We start from the raw sequence: 24935 nt of genomic DNA, 5'->3' as shown, positions 1-24935 counted from the left end.
GTCTTGGAGATCTGGAAAAAAAGCTCAAAACCAGCTTAGCACCCAGGTGGGAAATGGCTTAGCAGCCAAAGGGTTAAAGTGCTCCTTCTTTAACTCCTGGTTGTGTGAGCAGATCTTTAGTTAGAATGTAGACCAGAACACAACCCTTTGTGACTAATTATATATACAAGTGTTGTGTAGGTACTGTGTATTATATAGAGAGAGATTTACTGCATGCTGCATAAAGGATCTTGTATAGGGCATCCCAAGCTGTCTCAAAATAGGTTATAATGATTAAAATAATTAGGAAAAAAAACACCTCTAACCATAAAATCAGTTTTAAAAAACAGATCATTGTACAGCACATTAAACACAGTTTAGAATGTTAATTACTCTTTCGACAGAAAACTTCAACTGAGTGTTTACACTGAAGCAGGGGATTCTGGGTACATGCATATACAAATGAGCTTTATCGTTCCTCACCTTTTGGCTCCTAACATCCGTTTTAATCACCTGCTCCCTCATGAAAGTGCAGTGGTGCTTCAAGTAGCAAAGCTGAGTAGACGTGCGCATCAAGAGAAACCGCATAGGCACAGTTGTCCAGTTATTTGTTACATCCATTAATAGCCTGTAAACAATTATTATATATAACAGCTGTAGCTTTATTAATATCTGGGTTATTTTTCTGAATATTATTTATTACAACCCATATAATCCTTTAAAGTGCTCCTCCTTCGCTCTTGGTTATATGAGCATATGCAGCGGTAGAATGTAAAGTGAAGCTGTTTGTGACACAGATTACATAGACATATCCGATGCAAGAGCATAACTAAATGCGGGTCCAGTAAGGGCACACATCAGAAACATAGTCTTTAGTAGGTACTATGTGCACGTCTATGGCATGACCTTGTGAGTGTACTGTATACTAGGGATGTGTATTCAGATCCTTTGTTAGGATCTGAATGCAGAAGAATGAGCCCGCTTGTGGCATTTAGCTCTTTTCAGAGCCAGATTTCTTCTTGTGAAAGTTCAACACATTAAGATCTGTGAAAATCCAGATGTTAGTGTGTGACATTCGGCTCCAAAAAAAGCTAGTAAAGGATCCAAATGCACATTCCTATTGTATACTCATCTGCCTTAAAATAAGTTATGGTGATCGAAAAGAAAAGGACAAAATACAGTGATACAAGATAGATTGTTGTATAGAATCCCAGCAAATTTTCACAGAATGGCCCCAATTTATCAAAGTCTGGCGGACCTGATCCGACAGTGCGGATCAGGTCCGCCAGACCTCGCTGAATACGGCGAGCCATATGCTAGCCGTAATCAGCATTGCACCAGCAGCTCACAAGAGCTGCTGGTGCAACGCCGCCCCCTGCAGACTCACAGCCAATGGGCCGCCAGCAGGGGTGTGTCAATTGATTTCCGGTGATGTCTGTCCGCCTGCTCAGAGCAGGAGGACAGGTTATGGAGCAGCGGTCTTTGTGACCGCTGCTTCATAACTGCTGTTTCTGGCGAGCCTGCAGGCTCGCGAGAAACACGGGGCATCAAGCTCCATTCGGAGCTTGATAGATAGGCCCCATAGCCTCAACTAACAGTGTTTCTAGTGAAGCAGGGGATTCTGGGTAATGGTACGCAGATAAGTTTCAAAATTCCTCACATTTTGCTTCTATCATTCTTCTTTTTCTTCTTTTTTTTATTTTATTTTTTTAACCATAGACTCCCTCATGTCATTGAAGTTGTGCCCCAGGCAGCTTAAAATCATAGCAGCAATAGAAGCTTACAGCAAGAAAAATCACATGTGTGCATCGGTTTTGGTCTTATTAGACCTCAGCAAGGTGATAAAATGTCTTCAATATCATGCCTGGATAGAAAACAAGAAGCAGAGTCATCTAATTCCAGGAGGTTGTCTTCCTATGGACTAAGGAAAGTGAATGTTGTCTGCCAGCTGAAATTTATTTTCTATCTAGCGAGTTAGTTGTCATGCAGCGTTTGACAGTCAAATCCTGGATGAAATTGCTGGGGAAGTTGTCCTGAATAATTCACATTGTCATGTGATCGAGATGGCAAATGCAATCTTTGCAGCAGTATTTTCTGAAGAAATAAAACAATCAATTTATACAAAAGGATTCCTTTCCCTTACCCTATAAAACAGTATCTAGATGTTTTTACAAAATTAATTAAAATCATCAGGAACAGACTTATTGAGGATTCAAGTAAAGACTGATTCCAGCAAATTAAGCTGAGGGGGGATTTATCAAGGTCAATTCATACAAAGAAGAGGGAATTAGAAAATTAAAGGGATAAATGTTACCCCCCAAAACATTCTAGAAGTAAAGGTGACAAGTCTTACACTGCATATTTTCTTTAGACGGTGCTGAGAGGATATTTATAAAGACTGCAATGTCCTACATACAGATATGAGACCCAAGAAGTTCTGGGATCATTAGTGGACAAGGTTCCATAGCAAGACATTCTACCTCCCATTATCAGAACCTTTCTTCAAGCAAGAGTGATGTAAAATAATTCAGTTTATTACCAAATTTGGGAAAACGTTTCAAATAAGATGATCCAGCGTAATACTTCTCAAATAGCTATCATTTTTATTTTTTGTATAACAGCTTCAGGGTTTAGGGTATGTTCTGGACAGTCAATGAAAATGGAATGGCCAGTAATGAGTCATCTTTAAGATTGTGTGGTATTTTCTATCCATTCCATTCTGTTTGATGCTAGAAGTAAACTGGAAAGTTATTTCAAATTGCATGCTCTATCTGAATCACAAGAGTTTAATTTTAATTTTTCTTTAACATCATTAAAAAAAAGGATGGAAATTTTTTATCTTTTTCAAGATTATTCTGCTGAAATGTCGCAGTATAGGAAGAAACTTGCACCATATTTTTCATTATTGAATTCGGATGACTTCAAGCCTTTTTATATTATCCTGCCAGAATCCATATTAAAACTCAAGAAAGATATATATATTTCTAGACTCGGTCAAGAATGTAAAAGACTTCACCAAAACTAACCAAAAGAAATAAGAAGAAAATGATATTGTAATTATATATAAGATAGAAGGTACAATCTTAGGAGGGTTTTTTAAAGCATCTCTTGTTCTCCATTTCTTCATTTTTTAAATATTCAATGATAGAAAATATTTTTTCTTGCCATTTTTTTGGATTGGATGTCAAGTTCTTAGGTTGGGTGCTAAGATTTCTGGTTTTACTGTTTTAACTTGCAGAGCTCTCTGGTTAAAATATTGTGGTCTGCAGATGTTACATCCAAGTCCAAGCTTTTATCTCTGCCTTATAAGGGTAAAACCTTGTTTGGACCAGATCTGGCAGAAATTATGTCTGGCACTACAGGTGGAAAGGGTTCTTTCCTACCTCAGGATAAAAATAATAGACCTAAGGGTCGCCAGAATTCTATTTTTTGTTCCTTTCGTAACTTTAAGGGACAGAAGTTTTCCTCTTCCAAGTCGGTTCAATCTAAGTCTTCTTTGAGGTCCAGTCAGCCTTGGCATAGGGGAAGCAAGCTAAGAAGCCTTCCGTTGATTCTAAATCAACATGAAGGGGCCGTCCCCGATCCTGTAGTGGATCAAGTGGGGGCAGGCTTTCTTTTTTCAGCAGGCTTGGATACGCAATGTTCCAGATCCTTGGGCCCTAGATATAGTATCCCACGGTTACAGAATAAGATTCAAATCTTATCCTCCCAGGGGCAGGTTCCACCTGTCAAGGTTATTTGCGAATCAGATAAAGAGAGAGGCCTTCTTAAACTGCGTAATGGAATTATCATCCCTGGGAGTGATTGTTCCAGTGCCTCTAGAGGAACAGGATCTAGGATTCTATTCAAATATTTTTGTAGTTCCCAAGAAGGAGGGCACTTTTCATCCCATTCTGGACTTAAAGTCTCTCAATCAATTTCTCAGGGTTCCATCCTTCATGATGGAGACTATCCATTCTATTCTTCCTTTGGTCCAAAAGGGTCAGTTCATGATGACCATAGATCTGAAGGACACGTATCTTCATGTTCCTATTCACAGGGATCATTACCAGTATCTAAGGTTTGCCTTCCTGGACAAACATTTCCAGTTTGTTGCACCTCCTTTTGGCCTTGCTACAGCTCCCAGAATGTTTACAAAGGTTCTGGGGGCTGTTTTGGCATTGTTGAGGTCCCAGGGTATTGCTGTGGCGCCTTATCTAGACGACATTCTAGTTCAAGCGTCATCTTTTCATCTAGCAAGATCTCATACTGAGATGTTGTCTATTCTACATTCCCACGGGTAGAAAGTGAATCTGGTAAAGAGTTCCCTTGTTCCAGATACAAGGGTTTGTTTCTTGGGAACAATCATAGATTCCCTGTCCATGCAGATCTTTCTGACAGACGTCAGAAAATCCAAGCTTCTTGCCTGTCTCTCCAGTCTGCTATTCGTCCATCTGTGGCTCAATGCATGGAGGTGATTGGACTGATGGTTGCCTCCATGGACAGCATTCCTTTTGCTCGGTTCAATCTGAGACCTCTGCAGCTATGCATGCTCAGTCAATGGAACGGGGACCACTCAGATCTCTCGCAGAAAATCAATTTGGATTCCCCAACAAGAGTCTCACTCTTATGGTGGGTTTCACAGGACGATCTGTCTCGGGGCACATGCTTCCTGAGGACTTCCTGGGTGATTGTGACCACGGACGCAAGCCTGTTGGGCTGGGGAGCAGTTGTTTTTTTTTTTTAAAGACACAGGGTCTGTGGACTCCAGAGGAGTCATCTCTTCCAATAAACATCTTGGAGTTGAAAGCAATTTCCTATGCTTTAATTGCTTGGCCTCAACTAGCTTTGGTCCGATTTATCATATTTCAGTTGGACAACATCACCTTGGTGGCTTACATCAATCACCAGGGAGGAACTCTGAGTTCCTTGGCAATGAAGGAGGTTTCTCGCATTCTCCAGTGGGCAATGTCTCATGATTGCCATCTCTCTGCCATCCATATACCAGGGGTGGACAACTGGGAGGCAGATTTTCTAAGCAGGCAGACTTTTTAGACCGGAAAAAGGGCTCTCCATCCAGAGGTTTTCACAATGATAACTCTCAGGTGGGGGGTTCCGGAGTTGGATCTGATGCGTCTCGTCAAAACACCAAGCTTCCAAAGTACGGTTCAAGGTCAAGAGATCCTCGAGCCATTCTAGTAGATGCTCTAGCGGTTTCTTGGAGCTTCAATCTAGCATACCTGTTTTCTCAGTTTGTGTTGCTTCCACAAGTAATTGCTTGCATCAAACAGGAGAGAGCTTCTGTGGTTCTAATAGCTCCTGCATGGCCTCACAGTATCTGGTTTGCGGATCTGGTGACAATGTCATCTCTTCCGCCGTGAAAGTTACCTTTCAGGAAGGACCTTCTACTTAAGGGTCCCTTTCTTCATCCAAATCTAGTTTCTCTGAAGCTGACTGCTTGGAGATTGAACGTCTAGTTTTGGCTAGAAGTGGCTTCTCTGACAAAGTCATAGATACTATGCTTCAGGCTCGTAAACTGGTTACTCGCAGAATTTACCATAGGGTATGGTGTAAATACCTTCATTGGTGTGATTCAAAAGGTTTTTCTTGGAACAAAGTAAGGGTTTCTCGAACTTTAGCTAATTCTGCTCTGTCTATTCTTCTGCATAAATGTCTGGCAGTTCTGCCAGATGTTCAGTCTTTTGTTCAGGCCTTGGTCAGAATCAGGTCTGTGTTTAAATCTGTTGCTCCTTCTTGGAGTCTTAACCTTGTTCTTAGAGTTTTGCAGCAGGCTCCGTTTGAGCCGATGCATTATGTTAGTATTAAATTACTATCTTGGAAGGTTTTGTTTCTTCTTGCTATTTCTTCTGCTCGCAGAGTTTCCGAACTTTCGGCTCTGCAGTGTGATTCCCCTTACCTTATTTTTCATGCTTGATAAGACTGTCCTTCATACTAAGCTGGGGTTTCTCCCTAAGGTAGTGTCGGATCGCAATATTAATCAGGAAATTGTTGTTCCTTCTTTTTGTCCTCACCCTTTTTCCCAGAAGGAACGTTTCTCCAACATAGGTGTGTCCGGTCCACGGCGTCATCCTTACTTGTGGGATATTCTCTTCCCCAACAGGAAATGGCAAAGAGCCCAGCAAAGCTGGTCACATGATCCCTCCTAGGCTCCGCCTACCCCAGTCATTCTCTTTGCCGTTGTACAGGCAACATCTCCACGGAGATGGCTTAGAGTTTTTTAGTGTTTAACTGTAGTTTTTATTATTCAATCAAGAGTTTGTTATTTTGAAATAGTGCTGGTATGTACTATTTACTCAGAAACAGAAAAGAGATGAAGATTTCTGTTTGTATGAGGAAAATGATTTTAGCAACCGTCACTAAAATCCATGGCTGTTCCACACAGGACTGTTGAGAGCAATTAACTTCAGTTGGGGGAACAGTGAGCAGTCTCTTGCTGCTTGAGGTATGACACATTCTAACAAGACGATGTAATGCTGGAAGCTGTCATTTTCCCTATGGGATCCGGTAAGCCATGTTTATTACGATCGTAAATAAGGGCTTCAAAAAAGGGCTTATTAAGACTGTAGACTTTTTTTGGGCTAAATCGATTGATTATTAACACATATTTAGCCTTGAGGAATCATTTTATCTGGGTATTTTGATATAATAATATCGGCAGGCACTGTTTTAGACACCTTATTCTTTAGGGGCTTTCCCAAAGCATAGGCAGAGCCTCATTTTCGCGCCGGTGTTGCGCACTTGTTTTTGAGAGGCATGGCATGCAGTCGCATGTGAGAGGAGCTCTGATACTTAGAAAAGACTTTCTGAAGGCGTCATTTGGTATCGTATTCCCCTTGGGGCTTGGTTGGGTCTCAGCAAAGCAGATACCAGGGACTGTAAAGGGGTTAAAGTTCAAAACGGCTCCGGTTCCGTTATTTTAAGGGTTAAAGCTTCCAAATTTGGTGTGCAATACTTTTAAGGCTTTAAGACACTGTGGTGAAAATTTGGTGAATTTTGAACAATTCCTTCATGTTTTTTCGCATTTGCAGTAATAAAGTGTGTTCAGTTTAAAATTTAAAGTGACAGTAACGGTTTTATTTTAAAACGTTTTTTGTACTTTGTTATCAAGTTTATGCCTGTTTAACATGTCTGAACTACCAGATAGACTGTGTTCTGAATGTGGGGAAGCCAGAATTCCTATTCATTTAAATAAATGTGATTTATGTGACAATGACAATGATGCCCAAGATGATTCCTCAAGTGAGGGGAGTAAGCATGGTACTGCATCATTCCCTCCTTCGTCTACACGAGTCTTGCCCACTCAGGAGGCCCCTAGTACATCTAGCGCGCCAATACTCCTTACTATGCAACAATTAACGGCTGTAATGGATAATTCTGTCAAAAACATTTTAGCCAAAATGAACACTTATCAGCGTAAGCGCGACTGCTCTGTTTTAGATACTGAAGAGCATGACGACGCTGATAATAATATTTCTGAAGGGCCCCTAACCCAGTCTGATGGGGCCAGGGAGGTTTTGTCTGAGGGAGAAATTACTGATTCAGGGAACATTTCTCAACAAGCTGAACCTGATGTGATTGCATTTAAATTTAAGTTGGAACATCTCCGCATTCTGCTTAAGGAGGTATTATCCACTCTGGATGATTGTGACAAGTTGGTCATCCCAGAGAAACTATGTAAAATGGACAAGTTCCTAGAGGTGCCGGGGCTCCCAGAAGCTTTTCCTATACCCAAGCGGGTGGCGGACATTGTTAATAAAGAATGGGAAAGGCCCGGTATTCCTTTCGTCCCTCCCCCCATATTTAAAAAATTGTTTCCTATGGTCGACCCCAGAAAGGACTTATGGCAGACAGTCCCCAAGGTCGAGGGAGCGGTTTCCACTTTAAACAAACGCACCACTATACCCATAGAGGATAGTTGTGCTTTCAAAGATCCTATGGATAAAAAATTAGAAGGTTTGCTTAAAAAGATGTTTGTTCAGCAGGGTTACCTTCTACAACCAATTTCATGCATTGTCCCTGTCGCTACAGCCGCATGTTTCTGGTTCGATGAGCTGATAAAGGCGGTCGATAGTGATTCTCCTCCTTATGAGGAGATTATGGACAGAATCAATGCTCTTAAATTGGCTAATTCTTTCACCCTAGACGCCACTTTGCAATTGGCTAGGTTAGCGGCTAAGAATTCTGGGTTTGCTATTGTGGCGCGCAGAGCGCTTTGGTTGAAATCTTGGTCGGCTGATGCGTCTTCCAAGAACAAGTTACTTAACATTCCTTTCAAGGGGAAAACGCTGTTTGGCCCTGACTTGAAAGAGATTATCTCTGATATCACTGGGGGTAAGGGCCACGCCCTTCCTCAGGATCGGCCTTTCAAGGCAAAAAATAAACCTAATTTTCGTCCCTTTCGTAGAAACGGACCAGCCCAAAGTGCTACGTCCTCTAAGCAAGAGGGTAATACTTCTCAAGCCAAGCCAGCTTGGAGACCAATGCAAGGCTGGAACAAGGGAAAGCAGGCCAAGAAACCTGCCACGGCTACCAAGACAGCATGAAATGTTGGCCCCCGATCCGGGACCGGATCTGGTGGGGGGCAGACTCTCTCTCTTCGCTCAGGCTTGGGCAAGAGATGTTCTGGATCCTTGGGCGCTAGAAATAGTCTCCCAAGGTTATCTTCTGGAATTCAAGGGACTTCCCCCAAGGGGGAGGTTCCACAGGTCTCAGTTGTCTTCAGACCACATAAAAAGACAGGCATTCTTACATTGTGTAGAAGACCTGTTAAAAATGGGAGTGATTCATCCTGTTCCATTAAGAGAACAAGGGATGGGGTTCTACTCCAATCTGTTTATAGTTCCCAAAAAAGAGGGAACGTTCAGACCAATCTTAGATCTCAAGATCTTAAACAAGTTTCTCAAGGTTCCATCGTTCAAGATGGAAACCATTCGAACTATTCTTCCTTCCATCCAGGAAGGTCAATTCATGACCACGGTGGATTTAAAGGATGCGTATCTACATATTCCTATCCACAAGGAACATCATCGGTTCCTGAGGTTCGCATTCCTGGACAAACATTACCAGTTCGTGGCGCTTCCTTTCGGATTAGCCACTGCCCCAAGGATTTTCACAAAGGTACTAGGGTCCCTTCTAGCTGTGCTAAGACCAAGGGGCATTGCTGTAGTACCTTACTTGGACGACATTCTGATTCAAGCGTCGTCCCTTCCTCAAGCAAAGGCTCACACGGACATTGTCCTGGCCTTTCTCAGATCTCACGGATGGAAAGTGAACGTGGAAAAGAGTTCTCTATCTCCGTCAACAAGGGTTCCCTTCTTGGGAACAATAATAGACTCCTTAGAAATGAGGATTTTTCTGACAGAGGCCAGAAAAACAAAACTTCTAGACTCTTGTCGGATACTTCATTCCGTTCCTCTTCCTTCCATAGCTCAGTGCATGGAAGTGATCGGGTTGATGGTAGCGGCAATGGACATAGTTCCTTTTGCACGCATTCATCTAAGACCATTACAACTGTGCATGCTCAGTCAGTGGAATGGGGACTATACAGACTTGTCTCCGAAGATACAAGTAAATCACAGGACCAGAGACTCACTCCGTTGGTGGCTGTCCCTGGACAACCTGTCACGAGGGATGACATTCCGCAGACCAGAGTGGGTCATTGTCACGACCGACGCCAGTCTGATGGGCTGGGGCGCGGTCTGGGGATCCCTGAAAGCTCAGGGTCTTTGGTCTCGGGAAGAATCTCTTCTACCGATAAATATTCTGGAACTGAGAGCGATATTCAATGCTCTCAAGGCTTGGCCTCAGCTAGCGAGGGCCAAGTTCATACGGTTTCAATCAGACAACATGACAACTGTTGCGTACATCAACCATCAGGGGGGAACAAGGAGTTCCCTGGCGATGGAAGAAGTGACCAAAATCATTCTATGGGCGGAGTCTCACTCCTGCCACCTGTCTGCTATCCACATCCCAGGAGTGGAAAATTGGGAAGCGGATTTTCTGAGTCGTCAGACATTGCATCCGGGGGAGTGGGAACTCCATCCGGAAATCTTTGCCCAAGTCACTCAGCTGTGGGGCATTCCAGACATGGATCTGATGGCCTCTCGTCAGAACTTCAAAGTTCCTTGCTACGGGTCCAGATCCAGGGATCCCAAGGCGGCTCTAGTGGATGCACTAGTAGCACCTTGGACCTTCAAACTAGCTTATGTGTTCCCGCCGTTTCCTCTCATCCCCAGGCTGGTAGCCAGGATCAATCAGGAGAGGGCGTCGGTGATCTTGATAGCTCCTGCGTGGCCACGCAGGACTTGGTATGCAGATCTGGTGAATATGTCATCGGCTCCACCTTGGAAGCTACCTTTGAGACGAGACCTTCTTGTTCAGGGTCCGTTCGAACATCCGAATCTGGTTTCACTCCAGCTGACTGCTTGGAGATTGAACGCTTGATCTTATCGAAGCGAGGGTTCTCAGATTCTGTTATCGATACTCTTGTTCAGGCCAGAAAGCCTGTAACTAGAAAGATTTACCACAAAATTTGGAAAAAATATATCTGTTGGTGTGAATCTAAAGGATTCCCTTGGGACAAGGTTAAGATTCCTAGGATTCTATCCTTCCTTCAAGAAGGATTGGAAAAAGGATTATCTGCAAGTTCCCTGAAGGGACAGATTTCTGCCTTGTCTGTGTTACTTCACAAAAAGCTGGCCGCTGTGCCAGATGTTCAAGCCTTTGTTCAGGCTCTGGTTAGAATTAAGCCTGTTTACAAACCTTTGACTCCTCCTTGGAGTCTCAATTTAGTTCTTTCAGTTCTTCAGGGGGTTCCGTTTGAACCCTTGCATTCCGTTGATATTAAATTATTATCTTGGAAAGTTTTGTTTTTAGTTGCAATTTCTTCTGCTAGAAGAGTTTCAGAATTATCTGCTCTGCAGTGTTCTCCTCCTTATCTGGTGTTCCATGCAGATAAGGTGGTTTTACGTACTAAACCTGGTTTTCTTCCAAAAGTTGTTTCTAACAAAAACATTAACCAGGAGATTATCGTACCTTCTCTGTGTCCGAAACCAGTTTCAAAGAAGGAACGTTTGTTGCACAATTTGGATGTTGTTCGCGCTCTAAAATTCTATTTAGATGCTACAAAGGATTTTAGACAAACATCTTCCTTGTTTGTTGTTTATTCCGGTAAAAGGAGAGGTCAAAAAGCAACCTCTACCTCTCTCTCTTTTTGGATTAAAAGCATCATCAGATTGGCTTACGAGACTGCCGGACGGCAGCCTCCCGAAAGAATCACAGCTCATTCCACTAGGGCTGTGGCTTCCACATGGGCCTTCAAGAACGAGGCTTCTGTTGATCAGATATGTAGGGCAGCGACTTGGTCTTCACTGCACACTTTTACCAAATTTTACAAGTTTGATACTTTTGCTTCTTCTGAGGCTATTTTTGGGAGAAAGGTTTTGCAAACCGTGGTGCCTTCCATTTAGGTGACCTGATTTGCTCCCTCCCTTCATCCGTGTCCTAAAGCTTTGGTATTGGTTCCCACAAGTAAGGATGACGCCGTGGACCGGACACACCTATGTTGGAGAAAACAGAATTTATGTTTACCTGATAAATTACTTTCTCCAACGGTGTGTCCGGTCCACGGCCCGCCCTGGTTTTTTTAATCAGGTCTGATAATTTATTTTCTTTAACTACAGTCACCACGGTACCATATGGTTTCTCCTATGCAAATATTCCTCCTTAACGTCGGTCGAATGACTGGGGTAGGCGGAGCCTAGGAGGGATCATGTGACCAGCTTTGCTGGGCTCTTTGCCATTTCCTGTTGGGGAAGAGAATATCCCACAAGTAAGGATGACGCCGTGGACCGGACACACCGTTGGAGAAAGTAATTTATCAGGTAAACATAAATTCTGTTTTTTGCATAACTTGGATGTTGTGCATGCTCTTAAATTTTTCCTTCAAGCAACTAAAGATTTTTGACAGACTTCTGCCCTGTTTCTTGTTTTGTCTGGTAAGCGTAGGGGTCAGAAGGCCACTTCTACCACTCTTTCTCTCTGGTTGAGAAGTGTTATCCATTTAGCTTATGAGACAGCTGGACAGCAGCCACTTGAGAGAATTACGGCTCATTCCACTAGAGCTGTTTCATCTTCATGGGCTTTCAAAAATGAAGCTTCTGGGGAGCAAATCTGTAAGGCAGCCACTTGGTCCTCTATTCATACTTTTTCCAAATTCTACAAATTTGATACTTTTGCCTCAGCTGAGGCTTCTTTTGGGAGAAAGGTTCTTCAAGCGGTGGTGCCTTCAGTTTAGGTCCGCCTGTCTTGTTCTCCCTCCCTATTCATTATGTGTCCTCTAGCTTGGGTATTGTTTTTCCACAATGTTTTGTGGACTCTCCGTGCCATAGGAAAGAAAACAACATTTATGCTTACCTGATAAATTTATTTATTTATGGGCACGGAGTGTCCACAACCCACCCTTAAACAAATTATAACAGCAGTTTTTTGTCTAGTCCTCAGGCACCTCTATACCCTTGTGTTATCTTCTTTTTCCATTTCCCTTCGGCCGAATGACTGGGGGTTATAGGTAAGGGAAGTGATTCAGCTCTGCTGGGGTGCTATTTGCCTACTCCTGCTGGCCGGGAATGAATATCCCACTAGTAATCAGAATGTTTTGTGGACTCCCCATGCCCGGAAAGAAAGAAATTTATCAGGTAAGCATAAATTTTGTTTTTGTGTTTCTGCCATTTGTGAATAATTGCACACTGTTGTCACCTTCTTACCAAGCTACTTGGCGATGGTCTTGTAGCCCATTCCAGCCTTGTGTAGGTCTACAATCTTGTCCTTGATATCCTTGGATAGCTCTTTGATCTTGGCCATGGTGTGGAGAGTTTGGAATCTGATTGATTGCTTCTGTGGAAAGGTGTCTTTTATACAGGTAGCAAGCTGAGATTAGGAGCACTCACTTTAATAGAGTACTCCAAATCTCAGCTCGTTACCTGTATAAAAGATACCTGGGAGATAGAAATCTTGCTGATTGATAGGGGATCAAATACTTATTTCACTCATTAAAATGCAAATCAATTAATAGCTTTTTTGAAAAGCGTTTTTCTGGATTTTTTTGTTGTTATTATGTCTCTCACTGTTCAAATAAACCTACCATTAAAATTGTATAAATAAAAAGAGAGAAGCGCTCAACCTGGGAACGAACAATAGCATAATAGCTTGTTCTATGGCTAGTTACCACCCTAGAAGCAGCCTCTTTTTGCTCCAATATGTGCCTTTCACAGAGAAGAACTTTCCTGTAGCATATAAGTCTGATCCTGACTTCACAGTACAGTCCAGCCCCGAAATACCAGGCAATCCCTCTCTGAACAAGAGAAACAGCAAAACCCCAGATGTACGTTTCGGCCTATTGTGGGCCTCGTCAGTGAGGTGCAGCCATATCCCTCTAGGCACACTGAGCAACGGGTCCACGTCTGGATTCCCGCATCACACTTAGGGAGACTTCCCTAAGTGTCATAATTTGCATAAATAAAAAGAGAGAAGCACTCAACCTGGGAACGAACAATAGCATAATAGCTTGTTCTATGGCTAGTTACCACCCTAGAAGCAGCCTCTTTTTGCTCCAATATGTGCCTTTCACAGAGAAGAACTTTCCTGTAGCATATCAGTCTGATCCTGACTTCACAGTACAGTCCAGCCCCGAAATACCAGGGAATCCCTCTCTGAACAAGAGAAACAGCAAAACCCCAGACGTACGTTTTGGCCTATTGTGGGCCTCGTCAGTGAGGTGCAGCCATATCCCTCTAGGCACACTGAGCAACGGATCCACGTCTGGATTCCCGCATCACACTTAGGGAGACTTCCCTAAGTGTCATAATTTGCATAAATAAAAAGAGAGAAGCGCTCAACCTGGGAACGAACAATAGCATAATAGCTTGTTCTATGGCTAGTTACCACCCTACACCTTTTAAAGAAAATGATGTAGTGTTGTCACAGATAATCTAGGTCGATATTAGTTTTATGAACACGTTTGGACAATCAAATAATCTCTTTTTGTAAGATATATAGCCCTAATAATAAAAGCAAGAAGCTTTGGAATAAATTCTTTATTATTTAGATTTTGTGGCAACCTATTTATATTGGGAGGGTCTCTGAATATTATGTTATGTTATATCCAATCCCTTTATTAATATATATATAGAGAACCTGGAAGTTGTCTTCCTATACTAAAAGGAAATAAAGGTTATTTCTCTCATGTCTGGAGTATAAGAAATCTGATGGGAAGTCTCATTTTATATCCCATATAGAGAAGGGTAAAATCCATTCACCCTACCCAATACCAGATCTAATGAGCAGATTAAAGCAGAATGCCCAAAGTACATGCGGTTCACATTGTAAAAGCGCGGGGTAAAATATTTCTGTTTGAAATTCCCCATCACCTGAATAGAAGATCATATGTTCTGCTGGTCTTGGTAATGCCTTCCTCCATCGGAGTCGGGTTGTATCTTCCAACAAAAGTGGGGTAAGTTGTTGTTGAGTCTCCGGGTTGTGCAGTCTTATCAGTTCAGGTATGAATACTGGCATGGGTGACACCGTAACGCCATCTTGATCCTCCTCAATCACAGACCCCAGCTCCCCGGGACCGGCCACACCCACAAGAAGAAAGGTCCCAAAATGGTGTGGGGAACTCTCCAAGTTAGGCTGTTGCATAGTGATTGTTGCTTCTTTATCTGTAGCTAGCCCCGTGTCGTTATAGAGCAATATGTGCTCCAAGCATATATCTGGTCTATCTGCCCCCCGCCATCTCTGATGTACCAGACCGCATGGTTGTTAGTTTCATTTGCTAGACACCCCATGTTCATCTCATATGCTTGATGACTCTTCAGTTTAAGTTAACATTATGAGATGTTACATTTTATAATATCCCAGATAATGTACACCGGTGTAGTTAGTGTTGTCTCTTTTTCAATAACTGTTGGGTACTCAACCATATAAATGTGTAGTCTATCATTTTTGAAGAAGTGAGGTCTATCCTTCTGATTTTAACTCTAACTCTCTCATTAGCTAAGATTTACTTAACGGTTAACAAGATGGGTAAATGTGCATAAACCTGCTACTGGGAAACAGGAATGTCTATCACCCTGAATGACACTTAATGTATTTCAAGAGTCTTATACATAATCTATTGCACCGTTGGGTCACAATCCAATTGAAAGAGGCCACTTTATACTTGGTGAATCTTATCTGTTTTAATAAAAAAGCCAAAAATATATCACCACATCGAACTACCTAGGATGCTCTTTCCTAGTATTAGCTTGTTGAATACATATTACGTCTGATGTATTACCAGCACAACACACTAGCTACGTGACCCTATACACATAGCCACTATGATGATACGAAATTACAGGAGCCCTAGGTTACTTCCGCTGAGGTGCGTGAGATACGCTTATATCAGCCTCCAATTAGAAAGTCTGAAAGTATGGTTTAGCATGACCAGAAGGTTTAGCTACATAAGCTTCCTATAATGTTTGATATAATTGTAAATCTTGTATTACTAATTTGGTGAATGCCAAACCATCATTTTCGTGTAATTTATGAAACCGTTATAGTGGGTAGATTCCTATTGTTTATCTGAAAAACTGCCCTCTCCGCTTGTGTTACGTTTTACTGTTATGTTCGGCATTATTATATAGATTAACTCTGCAGTAGTTTTACCCTACAGTGCGTACCTCAGATACCAGTTCCCCTCTACCTTCCTGATAATGTAGACTGATCAGGGCTAAATGAGACGTCTTACTACCACAGTTAACTCCTTCACTGCTACTATCGTGCTCTACTTTAAGCGGTACTTATCCACTGTTGAGCCATTTTATGGGATAATTTCTGTTTACATTTTTTCTCACTTTTTAATGTTATAGATCCTATAGTAAAAACTGTATCTCTCAGTTAAGCTAATTCGTTATAACCCTAAGTAGCTCAGTTTAAAGTATCACCCTATGAGGCCGTATGTCCTGATAAAGAGGTACTACAGTAATCTCTTACAAAAAATGTTATGTTATACTTGATTTGCCTTTGGTACGGCCATCATAATTCTCCACACATATTATGTTTTTCGTATATATAAGCTCAACACTTTGGGGTATGATATGTTTCAGGAATTTTGTCTCTGGAATTTGATGTGTCAATCTGGTGGTTAATCTTGTATTTTTTATTTCCTATTTCTACAAAAGTTTGTCGCCATATTGTGGAGACAATACCCATGTTGTCATGCTTTGAATAGTGTTTTGATAAATGCCTTAATAAACTTTGATTTATTTAAAAAAAAAAAACCATATTTAGAACAAAAAACACATTCTATATGGGGGAAAAAGCAAGTATATAAGAGGTGTTTATTAGCTTTCAAATATTGAAAAATATAAGTATGTAAATTAACTTTGGATTGGATCACTTCTAGAAAATAATTTTCCTATGTTAAAGGGACAGTCTACCATATAATTGTTATTGTTTTAAAAGATAGATAATCCCTTTATTACACATTCCCCAGTTTTGCATAGCCAACACAGTTATATTAATATAGTTTTTACCTCTGTGATTACCTTGTATCTAGGAACCTTCTTCCAGCCCCCTGGTCACATGACTGTGGCTGTTTATTATCTAATGTCTTAAATTTAGCATTGTTTTGTGCTAAATCTTAAATAACTTTCTGTGCCTGAACACAGTGTTATCTATATAACCCATGTGTACTTTCTGTCTCTTTGTGTTGAAAAGAGATTTAAAAAGCATGTGATAAGAGGCAGCCCTCAAAGGCTTAGAAATTAGCATATGAGCCTACCTATGTTTAGTTTAAACTAAGAATACCAAGAGAAAAAAGCAAATTTGATGATAAAAGTAAATTGGAAAGTTGATTAAAATTAAAAGTTCTATCTGAATAATGAAAGTTTAATTTATACTAGACTGTCCCTTTAAGTTAGGAAAAATTGTTAGTCCTAGTTTTTAAAAAAAAAATATTTATTTTGTGGAGCAAAAGAAATCACTCATTGTATCCTATATAATAAAAGGCCAAGTGTGTTTGTCCGAAGCTGTCATGCGCAGTAGAGACTGCGCACAAGGACAAACACACCTGGCCTTCTAACTGTCAGTGTCTTCCTCCAGGCGTTGTGTGTGGTGGAGTGGGCGTGGCCGACGGGGCCCGGGTGTGACGTGGGCGTGGCCGGACGGGGGTCGGATGCGACATGGGTGGGGCCGGGTGTGACGCGGACGGGGCCAGATGCGGGGCGAGTGCACAGTGAATGAGATTGAGACAGAGAGCTCTAAAAAGAAGGGGATAGAGAGAGCAGAAGAGGGGGGATAAAGAGAGAGGGGGGAGAGTGAGCACAAAAGAGAGGGGGAGAGCACAAAAGAGAGAGAGGGGGAGAGCGCACAAGACAGAGAGCACAAAAGAGAGGGGGAGAGAGCACAAAAGAGAGGGGGTGAGAGCGCAAAATAGAGGGGGGGAGAGCACAAAAGAGAGAGGGGGAGAGCGAGCACAAAAGGAAGGGGGGGAGAGAGCACAAAAGAGAGGGGGAGAAAGCATAAAAGAGAGGGGGGGAGAGCGCAAAAGAGAGGGGGAAAGAGACAGCAAAAGAGAGGGCGAGAGACAGCAAAAGAGAGAGAGAGAGCAAAAGAGAGGGAAAGAGAGAGAGCAAAAGAGAGGGAGAGCAAAAGAGAGGAGAGGGAAAGAGAGAGCAAATGAGAGGAGAGAGAGAGAGCAAACGAGAGGGGGGAAGAGAGAGAGCAAAAGAGAGGGAGAGAGACAGCAAAAGAGTGAGAGAGACAGCAAAAGAGAGGGGGGAGAGAGAGAGCAAAAGAGAGAGGTCCCAAAATGGTGTGGGGAACTCTCCAAGTTAGGCTGTTGCATAGTGATTGTTCCTTCTTTATCTGTAGCTAGCCCCGTGTCGTTACGGAGCAATATGTGCTCCAAGCATATATCTGGTCTATCTGCCCCCACCATCTCTGATGTACCAGACCGCATGGTTGTTAGTTTCATTTGCTAGACACCCCATGTTCATCTCATATGCTTGATGACTCTTCAGTTTAAGTTAACATTATGAGATGTTACATTTTATAATATCCCAGATAATGTACACCGGTGTAGTTAGTGTTGTCTCTTTTTCAATAACTGTTGGGTACTCAACACACGTATATATAAGCTTAACACTTTGGGGTATGATATGTTTCAGGAATTTTGTCTCTGGAATTTGATGTGTCAATCTGGTGGTTAATCTTGTATTTTTTATTTCCTATTTCTACAAAAGTTTGTCGCCATATTGTGGAAACAATACCCTTGTTGCCATGCTTTGAATAGTGTTTTGATAAATGCCTTAATAAACTTTGATTTATTTAAAAAAAAAAAAAACATATATAGAACAAAAAGCACATTCTATATGGGGGAAAAAGCAAGTATATAAGAGGTGTTTATTAGCTTCCAAATATTGAAAAATATAAGTATGTAAATTAACTTTGGATTGGATCACTTCTAGAAAATAATTTTCCTATGTTAAGTTAGGAAAAATCGTTAGTCCTAGTTTTTTTAAAAAAATATTTATTTTGTGGAGCAAAATAAATCACTCAATGTATCCTATATAATAAAAGGCCAAGTGTGTTTGTCCGAAGCTGTCATGCGCAGTAGAGACTGCGCACGAGGACAAACACACCTGGCCTTCTAACTGTCAGTGTCTTCCTCCTGGTGTTGTGTGTGGTGGAGTGGGCGTGGCCGACGGGGCCTGGGTGTGGCGTGGTCAGACGGGGTCAGTCGTGACATGGGTGGGGCTGGGCGGGGCCAGATGCCGGGCGAGTGCACAGTGAATGAGATTGAGACAGAGAGCTCTAAAAAGAAGGGGATAGAGAGAGCAGAAGAGGGGGGATAAAGAGAGCTGTGGGAGAGAGACAGCCAAAGAGAGGGGGAGAGAGCACAAAAGAGAGAGGGGAAGAGAGCACAAGAGAGAGAGTGCAAAAGAGAGGGGGGAGAGAGCGCAAAAGAGAGGGGGGAGAGAGCGCAAAATAGAGGGGGGAGAGAGCGCAAAATAGAGGGGGAAGAGAGCGCAAAAGAGAGGGGAGAGAGCACAAAAGAGAGAGGGGGAGAGCGAGCACAAAAGAGAGGGGGGAGAGCGCATAAAAGAGAGGGGGGAGAGAGCGAAAAAGAGAGGGGGGAGAGAGCGCAAAAGAGAGGGGGAGAGAGACAGCAAAAGAGAGGGCATGAGACAGCAAAAGAGAGGGAGAGAGAGAGCAAAAGAAAGGAGAGGGAGAGAGAGAGCAAATGAGAGGAGAGAGAGAGCAAGCGAGAGGGGGGAAGAGAGAGAGCAAAAGAGAGGGATAGAGACAGCAAAAGAGTGAGAAAGATGGCAAAAGAGAGGGGGGAGAGAGAGAGCAAAAGAGAGGGGAGAGGGAGAGAAAAAGAGGGGGGGGAGAGAGAGAGAAAAAGAGGGGGAGAGAGAGAGCAAAAGAGGGGGAGAGGGAGAGAAAAAGAGAGGGGGGAGAGAGAGCAAAAGAGAGGGAGAGAGACTGCAAAAGAGAGGGGGGAGAGAGAGAGCAAAAGAGAGGCGGAAAAGAGAGGGGAGAAAGAGAGGGGGGAGAGAGAGAGCAAAAGAGAGGGGATATAGAGAGAGAGCAAGGGGTGGGACTGCTGTACTGCAAAAAAATGGCCCATGTGCACAGGCTTTAGGACTAGTTAAAAATAATGTACTATATAAAAATATATTAAATGCTTACTATATTTAAATTCCTAAAATGGGATAATAGATTAGCAATATTCTTGCCAGTAGTAGGGAATTCTTTTTCTTTTCTTTTTTTGCCTGGAATAGAAGGCAGTAATAATTTATTTTAAGCGTGGGGAGACATGGGTATAAATTCTATTGGAAACAATTTCCCATAAAGCATATATTACCTTGTGTTCTAGCTAAATGTGTTGCAAATTCATAATAAAAATGTATTCAATGCAACTGAAGTTTATTTTAGTACATTTATTCAGAGCCTGTCCTAAAATTACATTTTTTTATTTCTTTTGGGGGGAGGGGGGGAGTTACATACTGGATTAAATAAATAATCAAAACTGATTTTTGTCTCTTAGAACATAACATTATAGTTATAATGGAATTTGATGATTTCAATGATGTCTTCAGAAATGTTTTGTTTGGTACTTGTGGTTTATGCAAGGAGAGCTGTAAATAGGCGTCCAATGTATTTATTTTATTTGAATCTTTAACATTAGTTGTTATATTTAAAGGAACATGAAGGGCAAGCAACTGATAAGCGTTCATTATATTTAAAGTCACTGTAGGAACACCCTTTAAATGGGCTTTGCTCTCTGTCTACTATCCCCTGTGAAGATGGTTTTCTGTTGCGTTTTTTTTTCTTTTTCATAGCTTTTTTATAACCATAACTGCTTTATTAAAATTCAGAAGTATATTCAGTTAGTGTTGGTGTTAGTTTCAACTAACAAAGCAGCTATTTCAAATGACAAAGTAAAGGCAAAGGAGCTATTTGTGCACAATTTAATATGCTCCAGCAGGTAAAATGGATCATTAAGAACATATTAAAGAAGAGAGAGAATGTTATAGTGCAGGGTTATCAAGTTCCTAAATACAATATTCTTTGCACGTTGTAGGTAGTTTTGCAGTATGTTGCTGGCAGACTTTTATAAATGCAGTTTTATGTTTTTTAATAAAATGTAGCTAAACATTAGATACAGCACATGTTTTGTTAGGAAGTCATGTCATTATATAGTAGATTTCTGTTTAACTAAAGTGACAGAGCAGGGTGAATGAGAGACATAGCTTAGCTAGATTTCAGTATCACATTTAACACTACTTGCAGCAGGGTATTTTAGTGCATTTAAACAGTGGCGTCACTAGAGGGTGCGGACCGCATCCGGGTGACACAATTTAAATTTTATTGAAATTCAAAGAAATACAATGTAGAGATGCAAAGATTTTTTTATTAGAGGGGCCAGCAGTTGTGAACATTAGTAAGACTGGGGAAGTTGTAGACACAATTAATTTTTTTGCCCCTTGAGCCTATGCGCAATTTCCACAAATAGTTTTCCCGGCTGCTTTTGCTTGTTTGTATTTTGCTCCTCCCCTGCCCAATTTCACTATGAATGTTGTGGCCGTGCCGTGGGGCTTGCAAAGTTGCGCTGCTAGCCTAAACCTGCCTGCCTATCTGTGCTCACTGTAGAGCAGTGGAGTCACTCACTGCTGTGCTGTCTCTCTAAACGGGAACCGGGAAATCGTGATGCCTGGCACCTGACCGCATGACTGTCTGACACTGTCTCTAAAGTGAAGGAGCCTCGTATGATACCCACCAGACCGGTACAGTTACGGTACACTAAGGGCACACTGAAGAGGTAGGAGGGGAAAGCGGGGGTCTAGGGGTGGGCAGAGTGCTGAGGTGCTTGGCCATAAGAAGCGATATGGCACGCGGCCTGGGGCTGTGCACTGACAGACTTGGAACAGAGTCAGAGAGCAGAATTTTCATAGTTCGCGCACCTAAACCTTTTCTTTAATAATTTATTTTTAGAGTGCACTGTTTATCTTTCATTTGATGTTCTGCTGAGCCAGGGAGCAGCTCTAGACATGAGCTTTATAATTAATGCAGTGCAGTTTACATATTTTGTATCTGTGTGTGTTTGAGTGTTTTCTGTGTGTGCCTGGGTGTTTTTGTGTGTGTGCCTGGGTGTGTTTTTATGTGTGTCTGAGTGTGTGTGTGTCTGAGTATTTGTATGTGTGTGTGCCTGTGTTTTTGTGTGTCTGCTTTCTGTCCATTGGAGAAGTTTGCCTTTTCTATGAAATCCTCTTCTTGCAATAAAAAAAAAAAAGAACATTACTGGGGGGGGGGTGACTTACCGCTCCGGGTGACACCAACCCTAGTGATGCCAGTTAATAGTGGTCTTTCCCAGGACTCATTATTGTGCCTGTTATGTTTGCATATTCATGGTATGGGCTTCAGTGGAAGGTCCCTCTATTTGCAGATGATATTAATGATTGTAATAGAGCTTATTTTGCAGGAGAGTTAGATTATATAAGTTAGTGATTTAATAAAACTGAAGGGTCTGACAAGAACTGGGTCTAAAATTTAACACCACAACGTACACTTAGAATGCAAAAACCCAAATATTATCTATCAACTCAGTGGCACTTTACTAACAGTAATAAAAGAACAGGGCTTGGGAAAATTATTGCAGGTCATTTAACATTTAAGTAATGCAGTAAGCAAAGAGAGTGATTAGCTGTATAGGAATTAATGTTGGCAGTAGAGAAAAAAATTCCTAATCTCCAGAAGATAATAAATAAACTAAAAAAGTGTCAAAGAATGCTACTAAATGGTATATGGTCTACAAAATAAAACTTGTAAGCAAAGACTTCAAACAAGAATAATAAATGGTTTAATAAAGTTAAATCTGAAAGCATTTTTTCACCAAAACCAGAACAGTGGTCATGATCTCTACCTGGAGTTTTAGTAGGTTTAGGAGCAATTTACAGAAAGGGTGGCTAATTCATGGAACTGACCTCCAATAGAGCTAGTAAGAGAGACTCTATGTGAACTCTGAAATGCCTGGCTTACGCTAGGTTCTTCTAAGAATTAAGACTACACATCAGAAAAGTAAATGGGCAGATCTTATAGATCTTTTGGTGATTATTGATAAGATGTTATATTGAAATATGTTTAAAGGAAACCATTTACCGAAAATATTAAAATGTTTCTTAAATTTGTCACCAATAGACCTTTGGGTTAACTATGAGGAATATGGAGAAACAGAGGGGCGCCTCATGTGTGGTATCATCAGATGTATATGGATACAATAAACAATCAAGCTAAATGGGTACTCACGTATTCCAAAAGCGCACCAATGTGCTAGTAGGTGCAGGCTGTAGATTTAAATAGGTGTAACAGCTCACCCACAGCAGGGTTTTTTCTTTTGTGCTGTAGTATTGGGATAAAGCAAAACACAAAGACAGGCACTACATGTGCAGATCATTACAGTTGTATTAGCTTTAATAAATTGCCAAATGGGTACTCACATTTAGGCTGAGCACACTAATGTGCTGGTAGGAGCAGGCTGGCAGATTAGGAAGAGGTGTGTCAGCTCACCCCATGTGCAAGTTTCCAAAGCAAGCTGTATTTCAGGAGCATACAGGTTTAAATGGTTTATCTCCCATATATCAATCCAGATGGCTGGCAGGTAAGGTGTATCCACTCAAAGCCTTTTTCATAAAAATTTTATTTATTAAAAACAAAGTTTAAAAAATATAACAGCAGTGCTATAAAAGTGGATAAGGGGTATTCCAGTGACCCCCTAAAACTGCAACGCGTTTCTCGGTTTAAAACACCGTTTCCTCAGGCATATCTTGGGTTACACACTGTAGCTCCCTTTCTGCTCTGTTTACAGAAATCTAAATTTAGATGTCTAGACAAATTCTAATTCTGGTTCCAGAGTGTTTGGATTCTTAAAATACATCCAATATAAAATTACATGGTTACAAACAAATGGATACCTGGTTTCTCCATATTCTGAGTGGTTCATAGGTGTCAACACAGTTATCAAACTATACATATACAAGATTATCTATTGGATAAGTAGTTTAGTTCCAGACTAAACATGCTTTTTATTTTCTTTCAGGGCTTATTTCAGAAGTTTTGTACCACAGTTCCAGGAAGCTGCATTTGCCAATGGAAAACTCTAGAAACTACTTCTACAACAAGTATCTTATCCGTCAGAGGAATAATTTTATACCATGCAATGTCCTACTAAACACAAGTCAAATTACCTACCATGATAACAACTGTGCTACATGTGTTGTTGAATAACAGAACATGACTAAATTGTGTATAAGCTTTATTTCTGAATAAAGCTGACTTTATTACTCTCTGCTATGTTCGTAAATTTCTAGGTTAATGATATTTGAAAATGTTAATATGGTCTGTTTAGTCAGGACCAACATTCTAAGGGTTTAGGATAAAAGTTTGTGTTTAGATATTTTGACATTTTTAGAATGAAGAGCTAAAGCTTGGAATCTGTAGTAAAAGATTAATCAAAGGCTTGATGTTGAGAGTATCTGATATACATAAACATTTTACAGTTCAGCCTTGCACACTGATCCAACAACTTATTGATATTAAAAACAAATGTCCCTACTGGTGAATCTCACAGTGTAATGCATGTAGAGCAGAATGCTATCTTAAAATGGTGGTACTTCACATTTTTTTATATATATATATAGATCTCCAACAAAGCATGATATTACTTGCATAGAAAGGTGTCTACAGCATGACTATTCAATTTAAATTCATCTAGTTTTATGGAGGAAGAAAACCCCTTATTAGAAATGCAGAGAGTAAATATTTGCCCGACACAATTAATTTGACTTATTAATATTATAAACAAGTTAATCTCAATACACATAGTACTGGTGATGTCTTTCCTAGTGATTTTACTCATCTCAATTTACAAATAAAAATGTAGATTATATTCCACTCCTAAAGCTTTTCAAAATGTATTTACTTATACTTCAATAAAGATTTTTGAGATAAAGTCCTGATAAGCTTTTATGTTGGCATACAATGTAATCGAAAGTGTTTTAATCGATTTTCTGATATCTTGTAAATACATTTAAATATGAAAATAAACAGCAACAATAAATGAACGTAAAATAAGCAAGGTGTCAGATAAAGTTGTTTTATAAATTGATATTGTAGAAATGGATGTACGTGTGTAGGTGCAAGTGATGTCTATATTTGACTTGGCTCAAATGATGTAACATTCCATCTGATTTAGTCAAAATATTTAAAGGACATTTTAAAGGATATGTCCATTTATGTGACACCCGTAGGCAAGAGTGGGTAATACTCTAGTGTAAGATAACTATGTTTGTTTGTTTTTTTTAACCAAAGGTAGTTTCCTCAGACAAAGTCAGTAGGGAAAATGTGATTCC

The 24935-nt window shown here is 41.0% G+C and overlaps 1 protein-coding gene across 2 annotated transcripts in view; it reads left to right on the top strand.

Annotated features, from left to right (window-relative positions):
* Positions 1 to 24657, top strand: part of BABAM2 (BRISC and BRCA1 A complex member 2) — an 896806-nt gene extending 872149 nt beyond the window's left edge. For both annotated transcript variants that reach the window (XM_053712651.1, XM_053712652.1), the window contains exon 12: positions 23624 to 24657. In XM_053712651.1, coding sequence (XP_053568626.1) covers positions 23624 to 23687 — 64 coding nt within the window. In that variant the 3' untranslated portion in view covers positions 23688 to 24657. The remainder of the gene's footprint in view (positions 1 to 23623) is intronic.
* The last annotated feature ends 278 nt before the right edge of the window (positions 24658 to 24935 follow it).

This window comes from Bombina bombina, chromosome 4 (genome assembly GCF_027579735.1).
Source record: "Bombina bombina isolate aBomBom1 chromosome 4, aBomBom1.pri, whole genome shotgun sequence".
Lineage (NCBI taxonomy): Eukaryota > Metazoa > Chordata > Amphibia > Anura > Bombinatoridae > Bombina > Bombina bombina.
Note: the sequence above shows the minus strand (reverse complement) of the source record. Positions and strands in the feature narration are given on the sequence as shown.